At 38.2% G+C, this 17323-nt stretch overlaps 1 protein-coding gene and 2 long non-coding RNA genes across 5 annotated transcripts in view; 1 reads left to right on the forward strand and 2 right to left on the reverse strand.

The window, feature by feature from the left end:
- The window catches only part of HEATR5A (HEAT repeat containing 5A), a 122040-nt gene extending 111881 nt beyond the window's left edge, over window positions 1-10159 (forward strand). For all 3 annotated transcript variants that reach the window (XM_049612937.1, XM_049612938.1, XM_049612939.1), the window contains 2 exons: window positions 8157-8370; window positions 8691-10159. In XM_049612937.1, coding sequence (XP_049468894.1) covers window positions 8157-8370; window positions 8691-8998 — 522 coding nt within the window. In that variant the 3' untranslated portion in view covers window positions 8999-10159. The remainder of the gene's footprint in view (window positions 1-8156; window positions 8371-8690) is intronic.
- On the reverse strand, window positions 2437-6995 carry LOC125909601 (uncharacterized). Its single transcript, XR_007453738.1, has 2 exons — window positions 5327-6995; window positions 2437-2751 (listed from the first exon to the last, which is right to left on the reverse strand). It is a non-coding gene; the product is annotated as an uncharacterized LOC125909601 (long non-coding RNA).
- Window positions 10160-14114: 3955 nt separating the features above from the next.
- Window positions 14115-17323, reverse strand: part of LOC125909602 (uncharacterized) — a 65988-nt gene continuing 62779 nt past the window's right edge. Inside the window, exon 3 of the long non-coding RNA XR_007453739.1 lies at window positions 14115-14613. This is a non-coding gene — a long non-coding RNA (uncharacterized LOC125909602). The remainder of the gene's footprint in view (window positions 14614-17323) is intronic.

Raw genomic sequence — 17323 nt, forward strand, 5'->3', positions numbered from 1 at the left:
GGATTATTGCATTTTCTGTATAAGCCAGGGGTCACTTAGGTTTTCCATAAATCTAGTTTGAAATAAAGAGTTGTTCTAAATGCCTTGCACAGATGAGTACTGTTGGTGAGATCTTTTCATAATTGGGGGCAGATGTGATTTAGGTAATCATAAGAACATGGGTATAAATATACTACAGTTTGCATAGGCATTTGTGTCTAATTGGGCGAGTATAGTGATAATCAGAGAAGAGTAAAAACAAGGCAGTGGATGTTCTGGCCATAAAGTCAGACTCAGTAAGTAACTTCTAAGGAGATCTATTGTAGTTTATTAAGAATGGCCTGGGAGGTACAGATGATGGCATTATCTTTCCCCAGACTAGTACCAAAGTAAAGGAAGAAAGAGAAGAGAGAATTTCATGTTTAGTTATAGTGAGAAGTCTTGATCTGACATCTTGAATAGAAGCAATCAACCTTGATGTCTGCTACTTCTCTTCCTAGTCAATTTGATTTCAAGGTCTCCAGTATTTGCACAGGACCAGATGTCCATAGGAACCGTCTTAAGTTGTGAAATACACACCCAAAGTTCAACATCTTGTACTCTGCATTGGCATCAGTTGTTGGTAGGGTCTTTTCCATGAGTCCCACATTTGCAAAAGCATCGAGTAAAACAGTAATTGTACATGATAGAAGACTTAAAAATGTCCATGGTTAAAGCTCTGATGACAGTTCATTATAATGCAGCTGACATGAAAATTGGTTATGACACACAATATTTTAAGGTAATAATGGGAATTATGACTAATAACATAATATTAGGACATGTCAGATTTCCAGGAGTTTCATTTTTTCTGTAACATTTATAACCTATACCTACATAAATACAACATAAAGAAGACTTAGTATTATTTCCTTTTGAGAATGCTTCCCACATAATTTAATATCAAATAGCCTAATCAGTTTAACAGCTTTGTTTTTATAAGGAGCAAGAACACTTCTTTTGTGATTTTCTAGGAGCCATATGAAAAATCCCGGAGTTGGTTCCAAATCAAAAGATTTCATTTAGGGGCGCCTGGGTGGCTCAGTCGGTTAAGCGTCCGACTTCAGCTCGGGTCACGATCTCACTGTCCGTGAGTTCGAGCCCCGCGTCGGGCTCTGGGCTGATGGCTCAGAGCCTAGAGCCTGCTTCCGGTTCTGTGTCTTCCTCTCTCTCTGCCCCTCCCCCGTTCATGCTCTGTCTCTCTCTGTCTCAAAAATAAATAAACGTTAAAAAAATAAAAATAAAAAAAAAAAAGATTTCATTTAGAATTAGATTTTGGAGAAGTTTACTAATAATATCAAAAGGTTTTAAAATATTTGGTCAAATAGTAGGACTATAGGTCACTGGGAAACATTACTTGGTTATCCACTTAACCAGAAAGACAGTTAAAGATTTCACAGGCAATACAGAAAGTTACATACTTGTCTTAAAAAAACAAAAAAAACAAAAACTTAGTTCTTTTACTAGGAAAGATTGTTTTCTTAAGGAATCAAACACTTGATGGGGCGCCTGGGTGGCTCAGTCGGTTAAGCATCTGACGTCGGCTCAGGTCATGATCTCGAGGTTCGTGAGTTCAAGCCCCGCGTCAGGCTCTGTGCTGATGGCTCAGAGCATGAAGCCTGTTTCAGATTCTGTGTCTTCCTCTCTCTCTGACCCTTCCCCGTTCATGCTCTGTCTCTCTCTGTCTCAAAAATAAATAAATGTTAAAAAAATTTTTTCAAAAAAAAGGAATCAAAGACTTGATAAAGAAAATATGAAACACGGAATTATTTTGATAAAGAATCTTTGTTTTCTTGGCAGATTATTTTAAAAGCCAAAGAAAAACCTTTATAATCTCTTATCAAGAGCAGACCAGTAATCCAAGAAAACTGTGTCCTTTTAATAGAGAGAAAACCAAATTCTAATTTTGTACCAGTGTATTTTTAATATTAAAGCTCATTTCCTTTTTTTATTTAAACAAATTTATTCCAATCTTAGGCAGCTTGACCATGCATAAAATTCCTTTCCCAAGATCCCTTATCACAAATTTTCTACAACTTTATTTTGTACCTTTGGATTTTATTCTCTGATTTTCCTCTTTCCCATTCTGAAATCACCAGCCTCACTTTAGGACAGAATTACTTTCTCTTCCCTCAACAAAATTGCATCTGCATTTCTCATGGTTTCTTTTACTGAAAACCCACATCCTACTTTCCTAGTATACAAAGATGATTCTATTATTGATTGATGCATCACAGCCACTAACTCAGGAAACAAATGGGTAAGCCCTGTGAGCTGCCTCAGCAAACTGCTCCATTCCTGGGAGTCCCAAGGCAGTTGGACACATTGAAAGCATAGCTCCTGTCTGGGTTTGCCAACACTGTTCCCAAACTCAGATAAACTAGTTGCAAGAGAAGCCAATCACTCAAGAGACAACGGTTTGGAAAAGAGAAAGGCAGAACTTTATTTTGGGTGCTGGCAGCCAGGGGAGGTGGCTCAAGCCTTAACAACTACCTCTCTGCCAACAAAATGGACACCTGGAGTTTTATAGGGGAAGAATGGGGAGATACATGCAGGAGGGCAGGCAGCACAGGATCATGGGTGGGGGTTGGTATATGTTCAGCATATGATCGTGGGCAGGGAAGGGACTGAAATGTGGTCTTCTAGGCATGCAGTTGCTATCAGGGCTTTTCTGGCCTGGCAGTCGTGTTCAGATCATTGCAAAATGTCTCTCATCAATGCATCAAGAAAATACTAAAAGAAATAAGAACAATGGGTTTCAGTTAGCATATGAGTTAAGCAATCTTGTCTATTTCTGGTCTTAACTATTGGGGTCTATAGAGGGCTTGCTGACAATTATTTCTAGTAGTTTAATTACATATATTAAAATTTTTAACCCTCGGAAACCTTAATTTTTAATGGAAAACTAAGTGAATAACTATGAACTGTTACACCAACATTCTTCAGATTGACAAATTTATGAATACATTTTGTAATTTCTCAAAAGATACTCTTCCTCATAGTAAATTTTTCCATGGAGAACCAAACATTTGGATTTTTTTAAATGTTTATTTTCTCATTTTGAGAGAGAGAGCACAAGCAGGGAAGAAGCAGAGGGATAGGGAGAGGGAGAGAATCTCAAGCAGGCTCCGTGCTGCCAGTGCAGAGCCCAGTGCAGGGCTCAAACCCACAAACCATGAGATCATGACCCGAGTCAAAACCAAAAGTCAGATGCTTAACCGACTGAGCCGCTCAGGTGCCCTGGGAACCAAACATGTTTATTAATAGACCCACCTATCTTAAGTTTCTTTGTAATAAGCCAAAAATAGATGAAACTATGTTTAGTAATTGTTTCAGTTTTTTATTTTATTTGGAAATGATCTAGATATTCAGTGATATCTCTTTCAACTTATCTCAGTATAATTTTTAAGGTTTCAAGTTACCAAAAAGATTTTTATTTTTATTATTTATTTAATATTTTTAATGTTTATTTTTGAGAGAGAGAGAGAGCGAGTTGGGGAGGAGCAGAGAGACAGAGAGAGACAGAATCTGAAGCAGGCTCCAAGCTGTCAGCACGGGGTCAACACGGGGCTGGAACTCACAAACTGTGAGATCATGACCTGAGCTGAAGTCAGTCACTTAACCGACTGAGCCACCCAGGCGCCCCACCAAAAAGATTTTTAGAAACTATTTTTAAGTAGACTGATGTCAGCAGGCAAAGTCAGAGGACCCAAAGGGGTGCCACAGGGCCCGCAAAGAGGGTACTTGGCTTTGCGCATAATGGAAATAAAACACAAGCCTAAAGGAAGCAAGAGAATTTATTGAAGACAGAGCAGATACAAACCATCTGGGGAGACTCAGAAAGAAAAAGGAACATGACTCTCATCTTTGCTAGGAAGTCTGGAGTTTAACTGAGGATGGTGGTCTGGTGTATATGTCCTCTCAGGCATCCAGGAACTGGTCAAACAAGGACTGAGTGCTCAGGTGTCTTAAATAAGTTCCTTATGCCCTGGAGCCAGGGGTCCAGTGGAGAACTGATAGCCCTGCCTGGTCACTCCTTAAATGTTCCCAAGTAAACAGCTTTCATTTAAAATGTTAGCCATGAGTTGGGTATGATGATGCAAACTCACTAGTTGATTAAAGAGCAGTTGGATCCAAGGGGCACCTGGGTGGCTCAGTCAGTTAAGCATTGGACTTCAGCTCAGGTTGTGATCTCTGCGGTTCATGGGTTCAAGACCCACATTGGGTTCTGTGCTGACAGCCTGGAGCCTGCTTCAGATTCCGTGTCTCCCCCTTCCAACCCCCCCCCCCCCCCCCCCCCCCCCCCCCCCCCGCCACACATACACTCACCCTCTTGTGTTGCCTGTCTCTCTCTTCCTCTCTCTCAATAATAAATAAACATTTTTAAAAAGTTTTTTAAAAAGAGCAGTTGGGTCCACATTGTGTTTCTGCCTGCTGAGATAAGGTTATCTGCTCAAATGGCTAAAGTTTTCTTTACTAATTATTTGTAGAAAAGACATTTAAGATTTGTCTTGACAGATAATCTTATGGAAGCTGTGGACTAGATTTGTGGCATGGGATTTTCTATAGCAGCTTATATATTTTTTTAAGTTTTTATTTAAATTCCAGTATAGTTAACATACAATGTTATATTAGTTTCAGGTGAAAGGTATAGCAACTCGATTCTTACTCAGTGCTCACCAATGTAAGTGCACTCCTTAATCCCCATCATTTATTTTGCCCTTCCCCCACCCACCTTACCTCTGGTAACCATCAGTTTGTTCTCTAGACTTAAGAGTTGGTTTCTTGGTTTGCCCCCTCTTTTATTTTGCCCTTTGCTTGTATTTCTTAAATTCACATGAGTGAAATCATATTTGTCTTTCTCTAACTTGTTTTGCTCAGCATAATACTCTCTAGCTCCATCCACATCATTGCAGATAGCAAGATTTCATTTTTTTGATGGCTAATATTCCATTGTATAGCAGTTTATATTTTTTAAAAGCCTTTCTCCCTTTTTATTCCTTCAGTCCTAGGAATTGGGGATGGTCTAGGTAACAGTTCCCAAAGAATACCTAATAAACTATTTACATCTCAAAGGCACTGCAAAGAATGCAAGTTCTTCCAGAAAGGACTTTTGTTCCCTTTGGCCTGAATTTTTACAATACTTATAAAAGGGAAGGTTTTTAGATTGATAAAAAGGATGGGTAGATTTTGAATTGTTTCTGGAGCTTCATTTCTAGTTTTGCAAAGGTTTGTAAAGTAAGGATGGTTGCTTTTAATTCCTCAAAGAATTGATTTGCAACTTAAAAGACTTCATAGCTTGACCCACCTGTGCAGCCACATTATCTTCAGTTTGCTTTCTTATATCTGGAAGATATTCAAAGAGATGGAAATCAAAAGATGCCTGTGTTTTAGATTTAGAGTTGCGTGTTTTTGGAATGTTTTAGTGGGCACATAGTTTCATTTTAGCTTAGGGAAGGAATCCTTAAATGTTCTCATTAGGCTCTGAAAATCAGCTTCCGGTTTGGCCAACTTCTAATCATAGAGTTACTTTTTTAAAAAGTTATTTCAAATACTATGTAAGGTTTTAGCTAGGACAAATAGTAAATATTCCTGGCCATATCGAACAACCCCTTGAATTCAAAAGGCATCCTCAAAGAGGGTGCAAAAGATGTTTTATATTCCTCTCTCTCCTGGTTACTACAGAGATCTGGGAGAGTGGATTCTGGTAAGGATTATCCTCCTTAGTTGGCTTCTACCAGTTTGGCCAGGATCCCATGTGCAGGCCGTGAATGGGATTTACCTAGACAGTGTAGCTTCAGTATCTACCAGGATGTGGTGAGGTTTCCATCAATTTTAATTTTTTTTGACAATTTTCCTTGTCTATTTAAAGAATAACATAGCAGTGTACCAGAAATTCCCTCAATCTCGTCAGCTCTGGGAGGGGCCCATATGGGGCCCATATGGGGACATTCAAATTAGTATTGAAGGATTTGCACAAAACTGTTAAGAACAATCTTTTTTCCAGTATTGCAGTTAATTAATTAGAAACGAGACCTCAATTTCTGTGCCAGGGTTTTGATCACGGGCACCCAGGGGGCTGCAGTGCAGGAGGTGTTGTTTTACATACCTTTTGTGTCTTTAATTTTTTATTTGCTTTTTGCAATGAAACTTTCAGTGAAGCTATTTTGGAATCTTGAAGCCTTCTGGAAGCTTCTGCATAACAGTTAAAATTGGTATCCCATCCTTTTTGAATTTGGGAACCCTTGCTTTTAAGTGCACGTCTTACATAAATGACCTTGTCTAATTGGCACTTTCTCCATAATGGCCATTGTAATTCTAGGTTGCCTTTGGTAAGATTTTGCCATTTTTGTAGGTCTTTATGGCTACAGAGACAATAGTTGTTAGACATAAGCAGGTGTGCCAGAAGGTGCAGTGCTTAACTTTTTGGAATTTAAGGATCCCATTTCTTTGAAGTCTTTGGGTCTCTCGGAGCCAAACTAATACCTATGAAGGATGTACTGCTGAGTTGGGGATTGTGTGGTGTTTTACAGTGTACTTTGCTGCAAAGAAATTTTCTTGAGGTTGGTGGGTAACCTGTGTCTGTCTAACCCACTCCATGATCAGTTTATCCTACACAGGAGTCTTAGAGTCACATAGCAAACACTCTGACAACTTTTATGTACTCCACCTGTGCCTACCAATTTTGCAGTTTTTTGGCTTCCTAGATTTCCATCTGCAGTAGCCTTTACTTCATGTGCACATTAACACACCAGGAGTAACAAAACTGATGTTACTGCGGACTGGCCAGTAGAAGCCCTTGCGTGCACCACCAGCAATTCCCAGTGTGGAAATGAGGGCTGGGGAAGGAGCGGAACCAGAAGACCCCAACAAATGGTGACTGCAGACTGAACCACCAGTCCAACCTGTGTTTCTCCTTGTCCCTGAAACCTTCAGAAGTTTCCTTGGCACCACATTGCCCCAAATCTGTCAAGAAACAAAATTCAACTCAGTAAATTTTTTCAAATGTTTATTTATTTTTGGGAGAGAGCATGAGCAGGGGAGGTACAGAAAAAGAGGGGGACAGAGGATGCGAAGCGGGCACCACACAGAGAACAGAGAGCCCAGTATGGGGCTCGAACCCACAAACTGTGAGATGATGACCTGAGCCAAAGTCGGATGGTTAACTGAGCCACCCAGGTGCCCCTCAGTTGAGTAAATTTTAAAGATCTTACTGGCTTTATTCAACGATTCATGAAATGAATCCAAATTGAAAAGAGCTTTGAAGAGCTGGACAAAATCAAAGATTTCTAGACAGAATGGGGAGGGATGAGGAAGTTAATAGCAAAGAGTGGATTGTTTTAGGCAAAGCCACCTTCCTTGGGTGAGGGCGATATCCGGGGTCTGTCAGGCAGTTTACTTCACTAGTGCTGACCAGGTAATTATGGATTGACTGGTTTAAGATTCCAATACTGGGAGAGGTTGAAACTATAATTAAGTTAGGCACTAAGTCTTGGTTTGGTGACATGGGACTTCTCCCAGGTGACTCCGTTTTGGGCCTGTTGTCCCACTTATAATACCTGTTAGCACTTGGACTTCCAAAATTAAAGATAAATTAAGAAATAAATTTTGGGGCAACTGGGTGGCTCAGTCGGTGAGCATCCAACTTCGGCTCAGGTCATCATCTCGCGGTTCGTGAGTTCGAGCCCCGTGTCAGGCTCTGTGCTGACAGCTCAGAGCCTAGAGCCTGCTTTGGATTTTGTGTCTCCCTCTCGCTCTACTCCTCCCCCACTCACACTCTGTCTCTCTCTCAAAAATAAACCAACATTAAAAAAATAATTAAAAAAAAAAGAAATTTCAATGGGAGTGCCTGATTTCGACTCAGGCTCTGCACTGACAGCACAGGGCCTGCTTGGGATTCTCTCTCTCTCCCTCTCTGCCTCTCCCCCATTCATCTGCATGGGCTCTTTCGCCTCTCAAAATAAATACATAAACTTAACAAGAAATTTAAACGCCTTTTTTAAGAGATTTATCTAAAAAAGTTTTTAATTCACAGTTTTTAATTCTCTTTTTATAAAAATTACATTACAATCTGCATGTTAATATAAACGTAAATTTATATTTACAGTTTATATTATTTTTGTCTCTTCCCTGATTAGGTACAAATCAAGACCTATCAGCTCCTACTTTCTATTTTCCAATATCCAAATCCAGCTGTTTCCTACCCATATATTTACTCTTTAGTATCCTCGATTGTGGAAAAATTGCAAGAAATAGACCAGAGAAAGCCAGAAGACACTACTGAGCTTCAGATCTTTCAAGAAGGCATAAAGGTCTTGGAAGCACTTGTAGCCATTGCTGAAGAACAGCACCGTAAGTGTCATCACTAAATTCATACTAAATAAAAACCTGTCCCAAATCAGAAACTTAATGTTATTTTAAATGTAAAACATTCCGTTGGTCACTTAACATTATTTTTCCACATTAAAGGTCAGTGGTTAATTCCCAGTATTGATATTATTGACCCAGTATTGATATTATTGAGTGTTAATTTGAGAGATTAGAAGGATTTTTCTTCCCCCTTCAGTGGGGAAAAACGTGTACAGATCAACAGATCAAGTGAGTTTACAACTTTGTATAACGAACATTTACACCCTTCAACCCAGAACTTATATCATTTATTTACTTGCCAGGTTCTCAGCTGGTGGCCTGTCTTCTGCCCATCCTCATTTCCTTCCTTTTGGATGATAATTCTCTGGGATCAGCAACTTCCATAATGAAAAGTTTACATGACTTTGCTTTGCAACATCTCATGCAGATTGGGCCTCAGTATTCTTCAGTTTTTAAAAATGTAATGGCTTCTTCTCCAGCCCTGAAAGCCCGCCTTGAGGCTGCTATCAAGGGCAATCAGGAAAGTGTCAAAGTCAAGATACCAACATCTAAACATACCAAGAACCCTGGAAAGAATGCAAGCATCCAATTAAAGACCAATTTCCTCTGATTTTTTTTTTTTGTTTTAATAGTAAACACCTTAATAAAATAGTTGATTACTTCTCTTTGGGGACAAAAGTGACATTTTAGACACAAGTGCACTTGGAGGTCTGGTTGATTGTCTTAAATAGCTGTGACTTTTCAAAGTAATGTCAAACTTAACATTTTTTGTGGGTTTTTTGTTTTTCAGTTTAGTAAAACCACAGAGCTCTCACCAGGAATTTCAAGAAAGTGCTAAAAAATTGAACGTACTAAACAGCCCACTGCTTTAAAAATGAGTTGGTTTTCTTCTGACAGTCCATACACATTATGGTATACTTAATATTTTGACAGATACAGATTAGACTCTAGTATAAATTATCTGCATTTATAGTGTATCCCAATTGCTGATTGAAAATTCTGCCTTATTCAGTAATTATATTAAACTTTCTTGAATTTCTCAAACAACATAAATGATTGGAAAACTATTTAGGAAACTTGGTTTAGAATTATACAATATGTAGTAGTACAAGTTAACTACAGCCCTACAGTGTAACTTAAGATCTGGTGTCTATAAATATCATGGCTTTTTATCACCTTTTGGTTTGGCTTATATTGGGTTCAAGAAATGGAAATTTTACTTAATAGGAGGCATCTCCACTTAATTTCTCAGAGGATTTTCTGTTGCCTCTCTTCCTGACAATTTTGTTCATTTTCATTTATGACAGACATTCATATCAATGAGTTTAATATAGATTCACATCTATATTTAGGTCAACTATGGGTTTATGTAAAACAACAAATTTAGATCATCAACAAATGCAAGTATGTTTTTTTATGAAACATATTTTAATATAGAAAAAAACCTAATGATAGAGTCATATTGGTTGAAAAAATATTTTTTAACTCTTGATGATCATTGACTCTCCTTCCACTTCAGTGTTATATGTATGAATCAAGCACTATGTCACAACATAGCATTTCCCTGTTAAAAGTTACAAACTGGAGTGATAGGGGCATGTTCAGAATTGAGAAAAAATACTTTGAGTCAAGAAAGAACAATGTGATGTACTCTATTTTATTATGTTTGTATATAAATACTCTTGTAAATTGTTCAGAATGAAAACACTTGACAAAATCTAACACTACAATCAGTTTTTTTAATTTACATAAATAAAGCTAATTTTCTTTATCATTCTTGTATTTGAGATTATTTTGCCTACAAAAGATGACTGATTCATCTCACAGATTCCAGAAAATCAATTCTCTGGAGCAAATAATATACCTTCTCTGAAACTTGATATTTTTATTAGAGGAGCCCTTTCTTTGAAGCATTCTTAGCAATGGTTTGGATTCTCTATCTTCCTAATTGTGCAAATTTGAGTATACACTTACTCTTTCCTTCACCTGAATGCCCTTCTCTCTGTTGTATCTGGCAGATTCCCATTCCTTCTAGGCTTGGTTTAAATGCCAATTCCCCTTGTTAACTATCCTTAACACTTCTTACCCCCCTCTTACACCAAGCAGATTTAACGGCTTCCTCGCCTGTGTTCCTGTAATATTTTACATGTTCTTCTGTGCATGGAACATCGCATTGCATTTTAATATCTCCCTTTTAGACCACCTTCTCAAGGGAGGAATTGTGTTTTGTAATTGCCTTTGTGGCATCAAGTAGATACTTAATCACTGTTGAACTGTACTGATACAAGATGGATTTCAGCTCAGAAATCTACTTCTTTGTCAAGGCAAATGCTAGACTGGGTTGTTCTCAGGATACAACTCACTAATTTGATTTTTGAGTTCTTTTGTCTGTTTCATTTAGTTCTTTTTTTTTTTTAATGTTTACTTAGAGAAAGAGAGCATGAGTGAGGAAGGGGCAGAGAGAGAGGGAGACAGGATCTTAAGCAGAGCACAGAGCCTGATGCAGAGCTCAGACTCAGAAACTGTGACATCATGACCTGAGCCAAAGTGGGATGGTTAATCAACTGAGCCACCCTGGCATCCCATTTAGTTTGTTCTTAAACATTAAGATTTCCTAGCAGTACCTATCAAAATACCACCACCATTCTTCATAGAGCTAGAACAAAGAATTCTAAATTTTGTATGGAACCACAAAAGATGCAGAATAGCCAAAGTAATGTTGAAAAAGAAAACCAGGGGTGCCTGGGTGGCACAGTTGGTTGAGCATCTGACTTCGGCTCAGGTCATGATCTCACTGCTCGTGAGTTCAAGACCCGCGTCGGGCTCTGTGCTGACAGTTCAGAGCCTGGAGCCTGCTTCCGATTCTGTGCCTCCCTCTCTCTCTGCTCCTCCTATGCTCATTCTTTGTCTCTCTGTGTCTCTCAATAATAAATAAATGTTTAAAAAAAAAAAAAGAAAAAGAAAACCAAAGCTGGAGGTATCACAATTCTGGACTTAAAGCTATACTACAAAGCTGTAATCATCAAGACAGTATGGTACTGGCACAAGAACAGACACTCAGATCAATGGAACAGAATAGAGAACCCAGTAATGGACCCACAAATGTATGGCCAACTAATCTTTGACCAAAGAAGGAAAGAATATCCAATGGAATAAAGACAGTCTCTTCAGCAAATGTGCTGGGAAAACTGGGCAATGATATGCAGAAGAATGAGCCTGGACTACTTTCTTATACCATTTACAAAAATAAACTCAAAATGGATGAAAGACCTAAATGTAAGGCAGGAAGCCATCAAAATTCTACAGGATAAAACAGGCAACAACCTCTCTGACTTTGACCATAGCAACTACTTTCCACATACGATGCCAGAGGCAAGGGAAACAAAAGCAAAAATGAACTATTAGGACCTCATCAAGATAAAAAATCTTCTGCACAGCAAAGAAAATAATCAACAAAACTAAAAGGCAACCAACTGAATAGGAGAAGATATTCACAAGTGATCTATCGGATAAAGGGCTAGTATCCAAAATCTATAAAGAACTTAGCAAACTCAACACTCACAAAACAATCCAGTGAAGAAATGGGCAAAACATGAATGGACTGCTCAACGTCACTCATCATCAGGGAAATACAAATACAAATCAAAACCACGTTGAAATACCGCCTCACACCTGGCAGAAGGGCTAAAATTAACACCACAGGAAACAACAGATGTTGGCAAAGATGCACAAAAAAGGGAACCCTTTTACACTACTGGTGGGAATGCAGACTACTGTAGCCACTCTGGAGAAAGGTATGGAGGTTCCTCAAAAAATCAAAAACAGAGCTACCTTACAACCCAGGAATTGCACTACTAGGTATTTATCCAAAGAATACAAAAATGCTGATTCAAAGGGGCACATGCACCCCAATGTTTATAGCAGCACTTTCAACAATAGCCAAATTATGGAAAGAGCCCAAATGTCCATTGACAAATGGATAAAGAAGATGTGGTGTGTGTATATATACACACACACACACACAATGGAATATTATTTGTGATCAAAAAGGATGAAATCTTGCCATTTGCAAAAAGGTGGATGGAACTAGAATGTATCATGCTAAGTGAAATAAGTCACTACTAGAAAGACAAATATGATTTCACATGTGGAATTAAAGAAACAAAATTGATGACCATAGGGGAAGGGAAGGAAAAGTAAGATAAATACAGAGAGGGAGGCAAACCATAAGAGGCTCTTGAATACAAGAATAAACTGAGGGTTCCTGGAGGGGTTGTGGGTGGGGGTTAGGCGATAGGCCTTAAGGCGGACACTTGGGATGAGCACTGGGTGTTAAATATAAGTGATGAATCATTAAATTCTACTCCTGAAACCATTACTACACTCTGTTAACTAACTTGGATTTAATAAAAGCACTGTGAACCTATGCTCCCCCAGAAATACTAAGACTTCTACTTATCATTTAATGATATAGTTTTCTGAATTGTTTGGGTAAAGGTGTTACATGAATATCAGTAGTTATGAAAATATATGTCAAGTATCATGGAATTAGGAACTTTGATTTAGGCACTATTCTATAGGTTTTTTTTTTTTTTTTTTTTAATGTAACACCTTGTTAATACAACACTGAATATATCCTTAGTGTATCCTTAGTGATAAGGAAATTAAGGCTTCACACCTGGGATTTGAACCCATCTTTTGGATCCAAGGTCCATGCTGGAGACAAAACAAGTGCTCTGGCAGTCAAAGGGTAGCTTTTCTCTTTTCAAGGGCTCCACATTCCCTCAGCCTTCCTCACTCCTTGCTGAAGGTGTTTGCAGGTGTATTTCTCTAAGTTGCGACCAGAAGCTTTCTAGTCAATAGGAAAACGTTTTGTTTTTTAATTGTGTCCTCCACAGTTTGCATGGGAACAGTTTATATGATTAGATATTGACGTAAGTTTTGATTTGTTTAAAGGTGAATAGTTTAATCTGAAAAATACATAAAAAATTGTTTATTTCTGTTTTTATTTTAAAAAGTCTCCAGTTGTGATAAAGTAGTTAGCTTAGTAACTCTTCATAATGAAATATATTGATTAGTAACTTGGCTGAATCAAAGTGGTATATTTGTCTTGAGCTTTTATTTTTCTAAGAGAAGAAATAGAGCTAAATTTACCAGTGGAATCCAGTTCTATTTAAGCCACTGTTTCCAAGCTTATCATGGAAAGACTAAGAAAATAACACTGGATTTCTGTTAATAGAGCATTGAAGTAAAATATTACTTCTCTAAGAGAGAACTTCAACATCAACCTTAAAGGGAACATTATGGCACTTATATCAATACAGTAAGTCCTGTAAGTGTTATAAGCATAGGAGTGCCTAGCTGTTTCAGTTGGAAGAGCATGTGACTCTTGATCTCGGGATCGTGAGTCCAAGCCCCACATTGGGTGTAGGGTACTTAAATAAAAAAATAAACATGGGGCGCCTGGGTGGCTCAGTCAGTTAAGCATCCGACTTCAGCTCAGGTCATGATCTCACAGTTTGTGGGTTCGAATCCCTGCATCCCGTGTCACACTCTCGGCTGATAGCTCAGAGCCTGGAGCCTGCTTCAGATTCTGTGTCTCCCTCTCTCTCTGCCCCTCCCTACTCGTTCTCTCGTTCTCTCTCTCTCTCTCTCTCTCTCTCTCTGTCTCTCTCTCCCCCCTCCCTCCCTGTCTCTCAAAAGTAAACATTTAAATAAATAAATAAACTTAAATAATTATAAACATAGTGATATGGGAGCCCAGAGAAGAAAAACAAGGCTTATAGGATGGACTTCATGGAAGTCCGTGGAATATCATAAGATACAGGCTTAGAGAATAGTACTTACTTGATGGAATAAATGCAAAACCCAGCAGTTCTTTGTAACATTAATTTTGAGGAGAATTCCCTCTATGCCATATTCTACAGATTTGCCTTTGTCTTTTTATTACTAGTTTGCATTAAGAGGGAAGAAATTTCAACCCTCAAACTGATAAACTATGATGATGTTAATACACAACTGACAACATGTGAAAGAAATACTCTACTCAAAACAAAACAAAAAACCTGGGGCGCCTGGGTGGCTGTTGGTTAAGCGTCCAACTCTTGATTTCGGCTCAGGTCATGATGTCATGGTTCGTGAGTTCGAGCTCCACATCAGACTCCACGCTGGCAGTGCAGGACCTGCTTGAGATTCTCTTTGTCTCCCCCTCTCTCTGCCTCTCCCCTGCTCAAAATAAGTAAATAAACACTCAAAATAAGTAAATAAACTTTTTTTTTTAAAAAACTATAAAACCTATAAAGTTAAAATGTTGGATCATTTCTGGAAGTTTAATGATTGCATTAAAGCAAACAACCCTAAAACGTCGACAGCCTGCCTGTATGTATCTTCCCAGAGTCCACTGACATTTATAACTGTAGGGCCAAGGTAATTACATATATTGCATTTTCTCTATCAGTTGAATATACTTTCTTTACAAATAATTTGTTAGCCCTTGCAATGCCTCAATTGATCAGGAGAGTTTTACCTCCATGTTTGCTAGAAATAACATTCTCCCAACTCCCTGCTGACGGTGATCATCCACTAGTTAATTAATTGTCCTGTGTTGACTTTCTTGTTTACTCATCTATTTAACTGATGCAGGCCTGTGCTTTTAGCTTTGAGGAAATGGGGAATTTGGGGCTGTTTTGGTTATATCCAGTACAGAACACAAACACAATCCCAGCTTCTGTATATTCAGAGGAGCTAGATTCCTTTCATTGCATTTCTGTTTGGGTAGGACTCCTGCTGGCTTTCCTCTTTGGATCTCTATAAAATGATGATTCCACGGGCTATTGGGGGAAAAGTCTTGTTACTTGGTAGCCATTCTTCGTACGCACTCACATATCATTCTTTAACTAGTGTATTCTAAAAAACCTTTTTTTTTTTTAAAGAATTCTAACTATATTTTTTAAGAAAATAGGTCATTACTGCCAGTGAAAAACTAATAATGTTGACAGTGTTTTGCTTGATGGAATCAAAATTTAATCATTTTTTTCCTGAAAAAATATCTACAGGCAAGAATAATTGATGAATGAATATATACATGCCCAACACATATCAGAAGTAATGGATTGCTTTATGAAATAAAATATTCCAAGAAGGAACAAAAATGATATTTTTAAAAGCAATTTAAAGTATGTAAGAGCAATTTTGTTAGTGCTATTATTGAAGATAATGCACGTGGCCTCAGAAAAAGAATGTGCATATGCAGCCGAAACTGAGGCTCTCTACTACACAATGAGGCCTAAAAACCCTAGTATTTCTGTTGGTTACTTGTTTCCCATTTTAACAAAGCTGTGCACTTTTTATGTTATAATCAAATGCTGGGAAATTGCTCACCACTCCCTGAATTGCCAGGGTGACTGGTCTTCCCATACCTTTCCTCCCTTGTGTCAGGCAATTCCTAGAAACACATCTTCTAAACCATTTTTTCAACACAAACATGTCTTAAAAATAGATTTTCTAAGTTATGGAAATGCTTTTGTTTCAGCAGTCAACAGGCCTATGTCCACATCAAATGAGAAGTGGTTAGACAATGTACTTCCTATTCTCCAGTCAGGGGTGTTCTCCAGTCAGGGTACTCTGCCATTTGCTACATTCTTCACTGCAGATGCTTTTTCTTTTCAGTAATGTGACCATTCTCATGTCTTAATGTTGTATTAAAAATTTTGTAGAATTGTCTATGATACGAATATGTTTCCTTAGTTGTTTGATTAATGTTCTTAATATGTACTGGAACTTCCAGAAATCACCCTAGAATCTGTCTCTGAGCACACACATGCCTAACCCATTTGGAACAGTTTGGACTATTTTTAAAGGTTGGGGGGGCACCTGGGTGGCTCAGTTGGTTAAGTGTCCAACTTCAGCTCAGATCATGACCTCGTGGTTTGTGAGTTCGAGCCGCACATCGGGCTCTGCCTACTTGGGATTCTCTCTCTCCCTCTCTCTCTGACTCTCCCTGGCTTGTGCTTGCTCTCTCTCTCTCTCTCTCTCTCCCCGCCACTCCTCTCTCTCAAAAATAAATACATAAACATTAAAAAAAAAAAAAAAAGACTGGAGTTTCCATACTCTTCCTTAAAAACCTATCTAGCATATCTCATTATTTTAGTTTCATAATCATTTTCTGCAATCATTTTAAAGTGCCTGTCAATGGTTTCTTAGCTATGTCACCTAAAGCACAAGTTAAAAAGTAGGTGGGTAGGACTTAATCAAAATTAAACACTTTTATGTTTCAAAGGACACCATCAAGAAAGTGAAAAGACAATCTACAGAATGGGAGAGAAAGCTTTCCAAATCATATATCTAACAAGAGTCTAGTATCCAGAATATATAAAGAACTCTTAAAACTCAATAATGAAAAGACAATTTAAAATTGGGCAAAGGATGTGAATAGGCCTTTCTCCAAAAGAAGATATACAAATGGCTAATATACACATGAAAAGATGTGCAACATCATTAGTCATTAGGGAAATGCAAAGACCCAAAGAGATAGTACTTATATCCACTGGGATGGCTATGATCAAAAAGAAAATAACAAATGCTGAAATTAGAACCTCTGTACATTACTGGTGAGAATTAGTAGAGTTGTTTTGGACAACATTTGGCTCATTTCTCAAAAAGATCCAGCAATTCCACTCCTGGGTATGAAAAAAATTAAAAACAGTCACACAGGGGCAACTGGCTGGCTCAGGAGTGTGCCATGTGCCACTCTTAGTCTCAGAGTTGTGAGCTCAAGCCCCACATTGGGTGTGGAGCCTACTCAAAAAATAAAAAACTAAAAATTAAAAACACACAAAAAATGTACGTGAATATTTATAGCGGAATTATTGACAATAGCTAAAAAGTGGGAACAACCCAAGTGTCCATCAACTGATGAATATAGAAACTGAATATA

The sequence above is a fragment of the Panthera uncia genome (assembly GCF_023721935.1).
Source record: "Panthera uncia isolate 11264 chromosome B3 unlocalized genomic scaffold, Puncia_PCG_1.0 HiC_scaffold_1, whole genome shotgun sequence".
NCBI classification, from domain to species: Eukaryota; Metazoa; Chordata; class Mammalia; order Carnivora; family Felidae; genus Panthera; species Panthera uncia.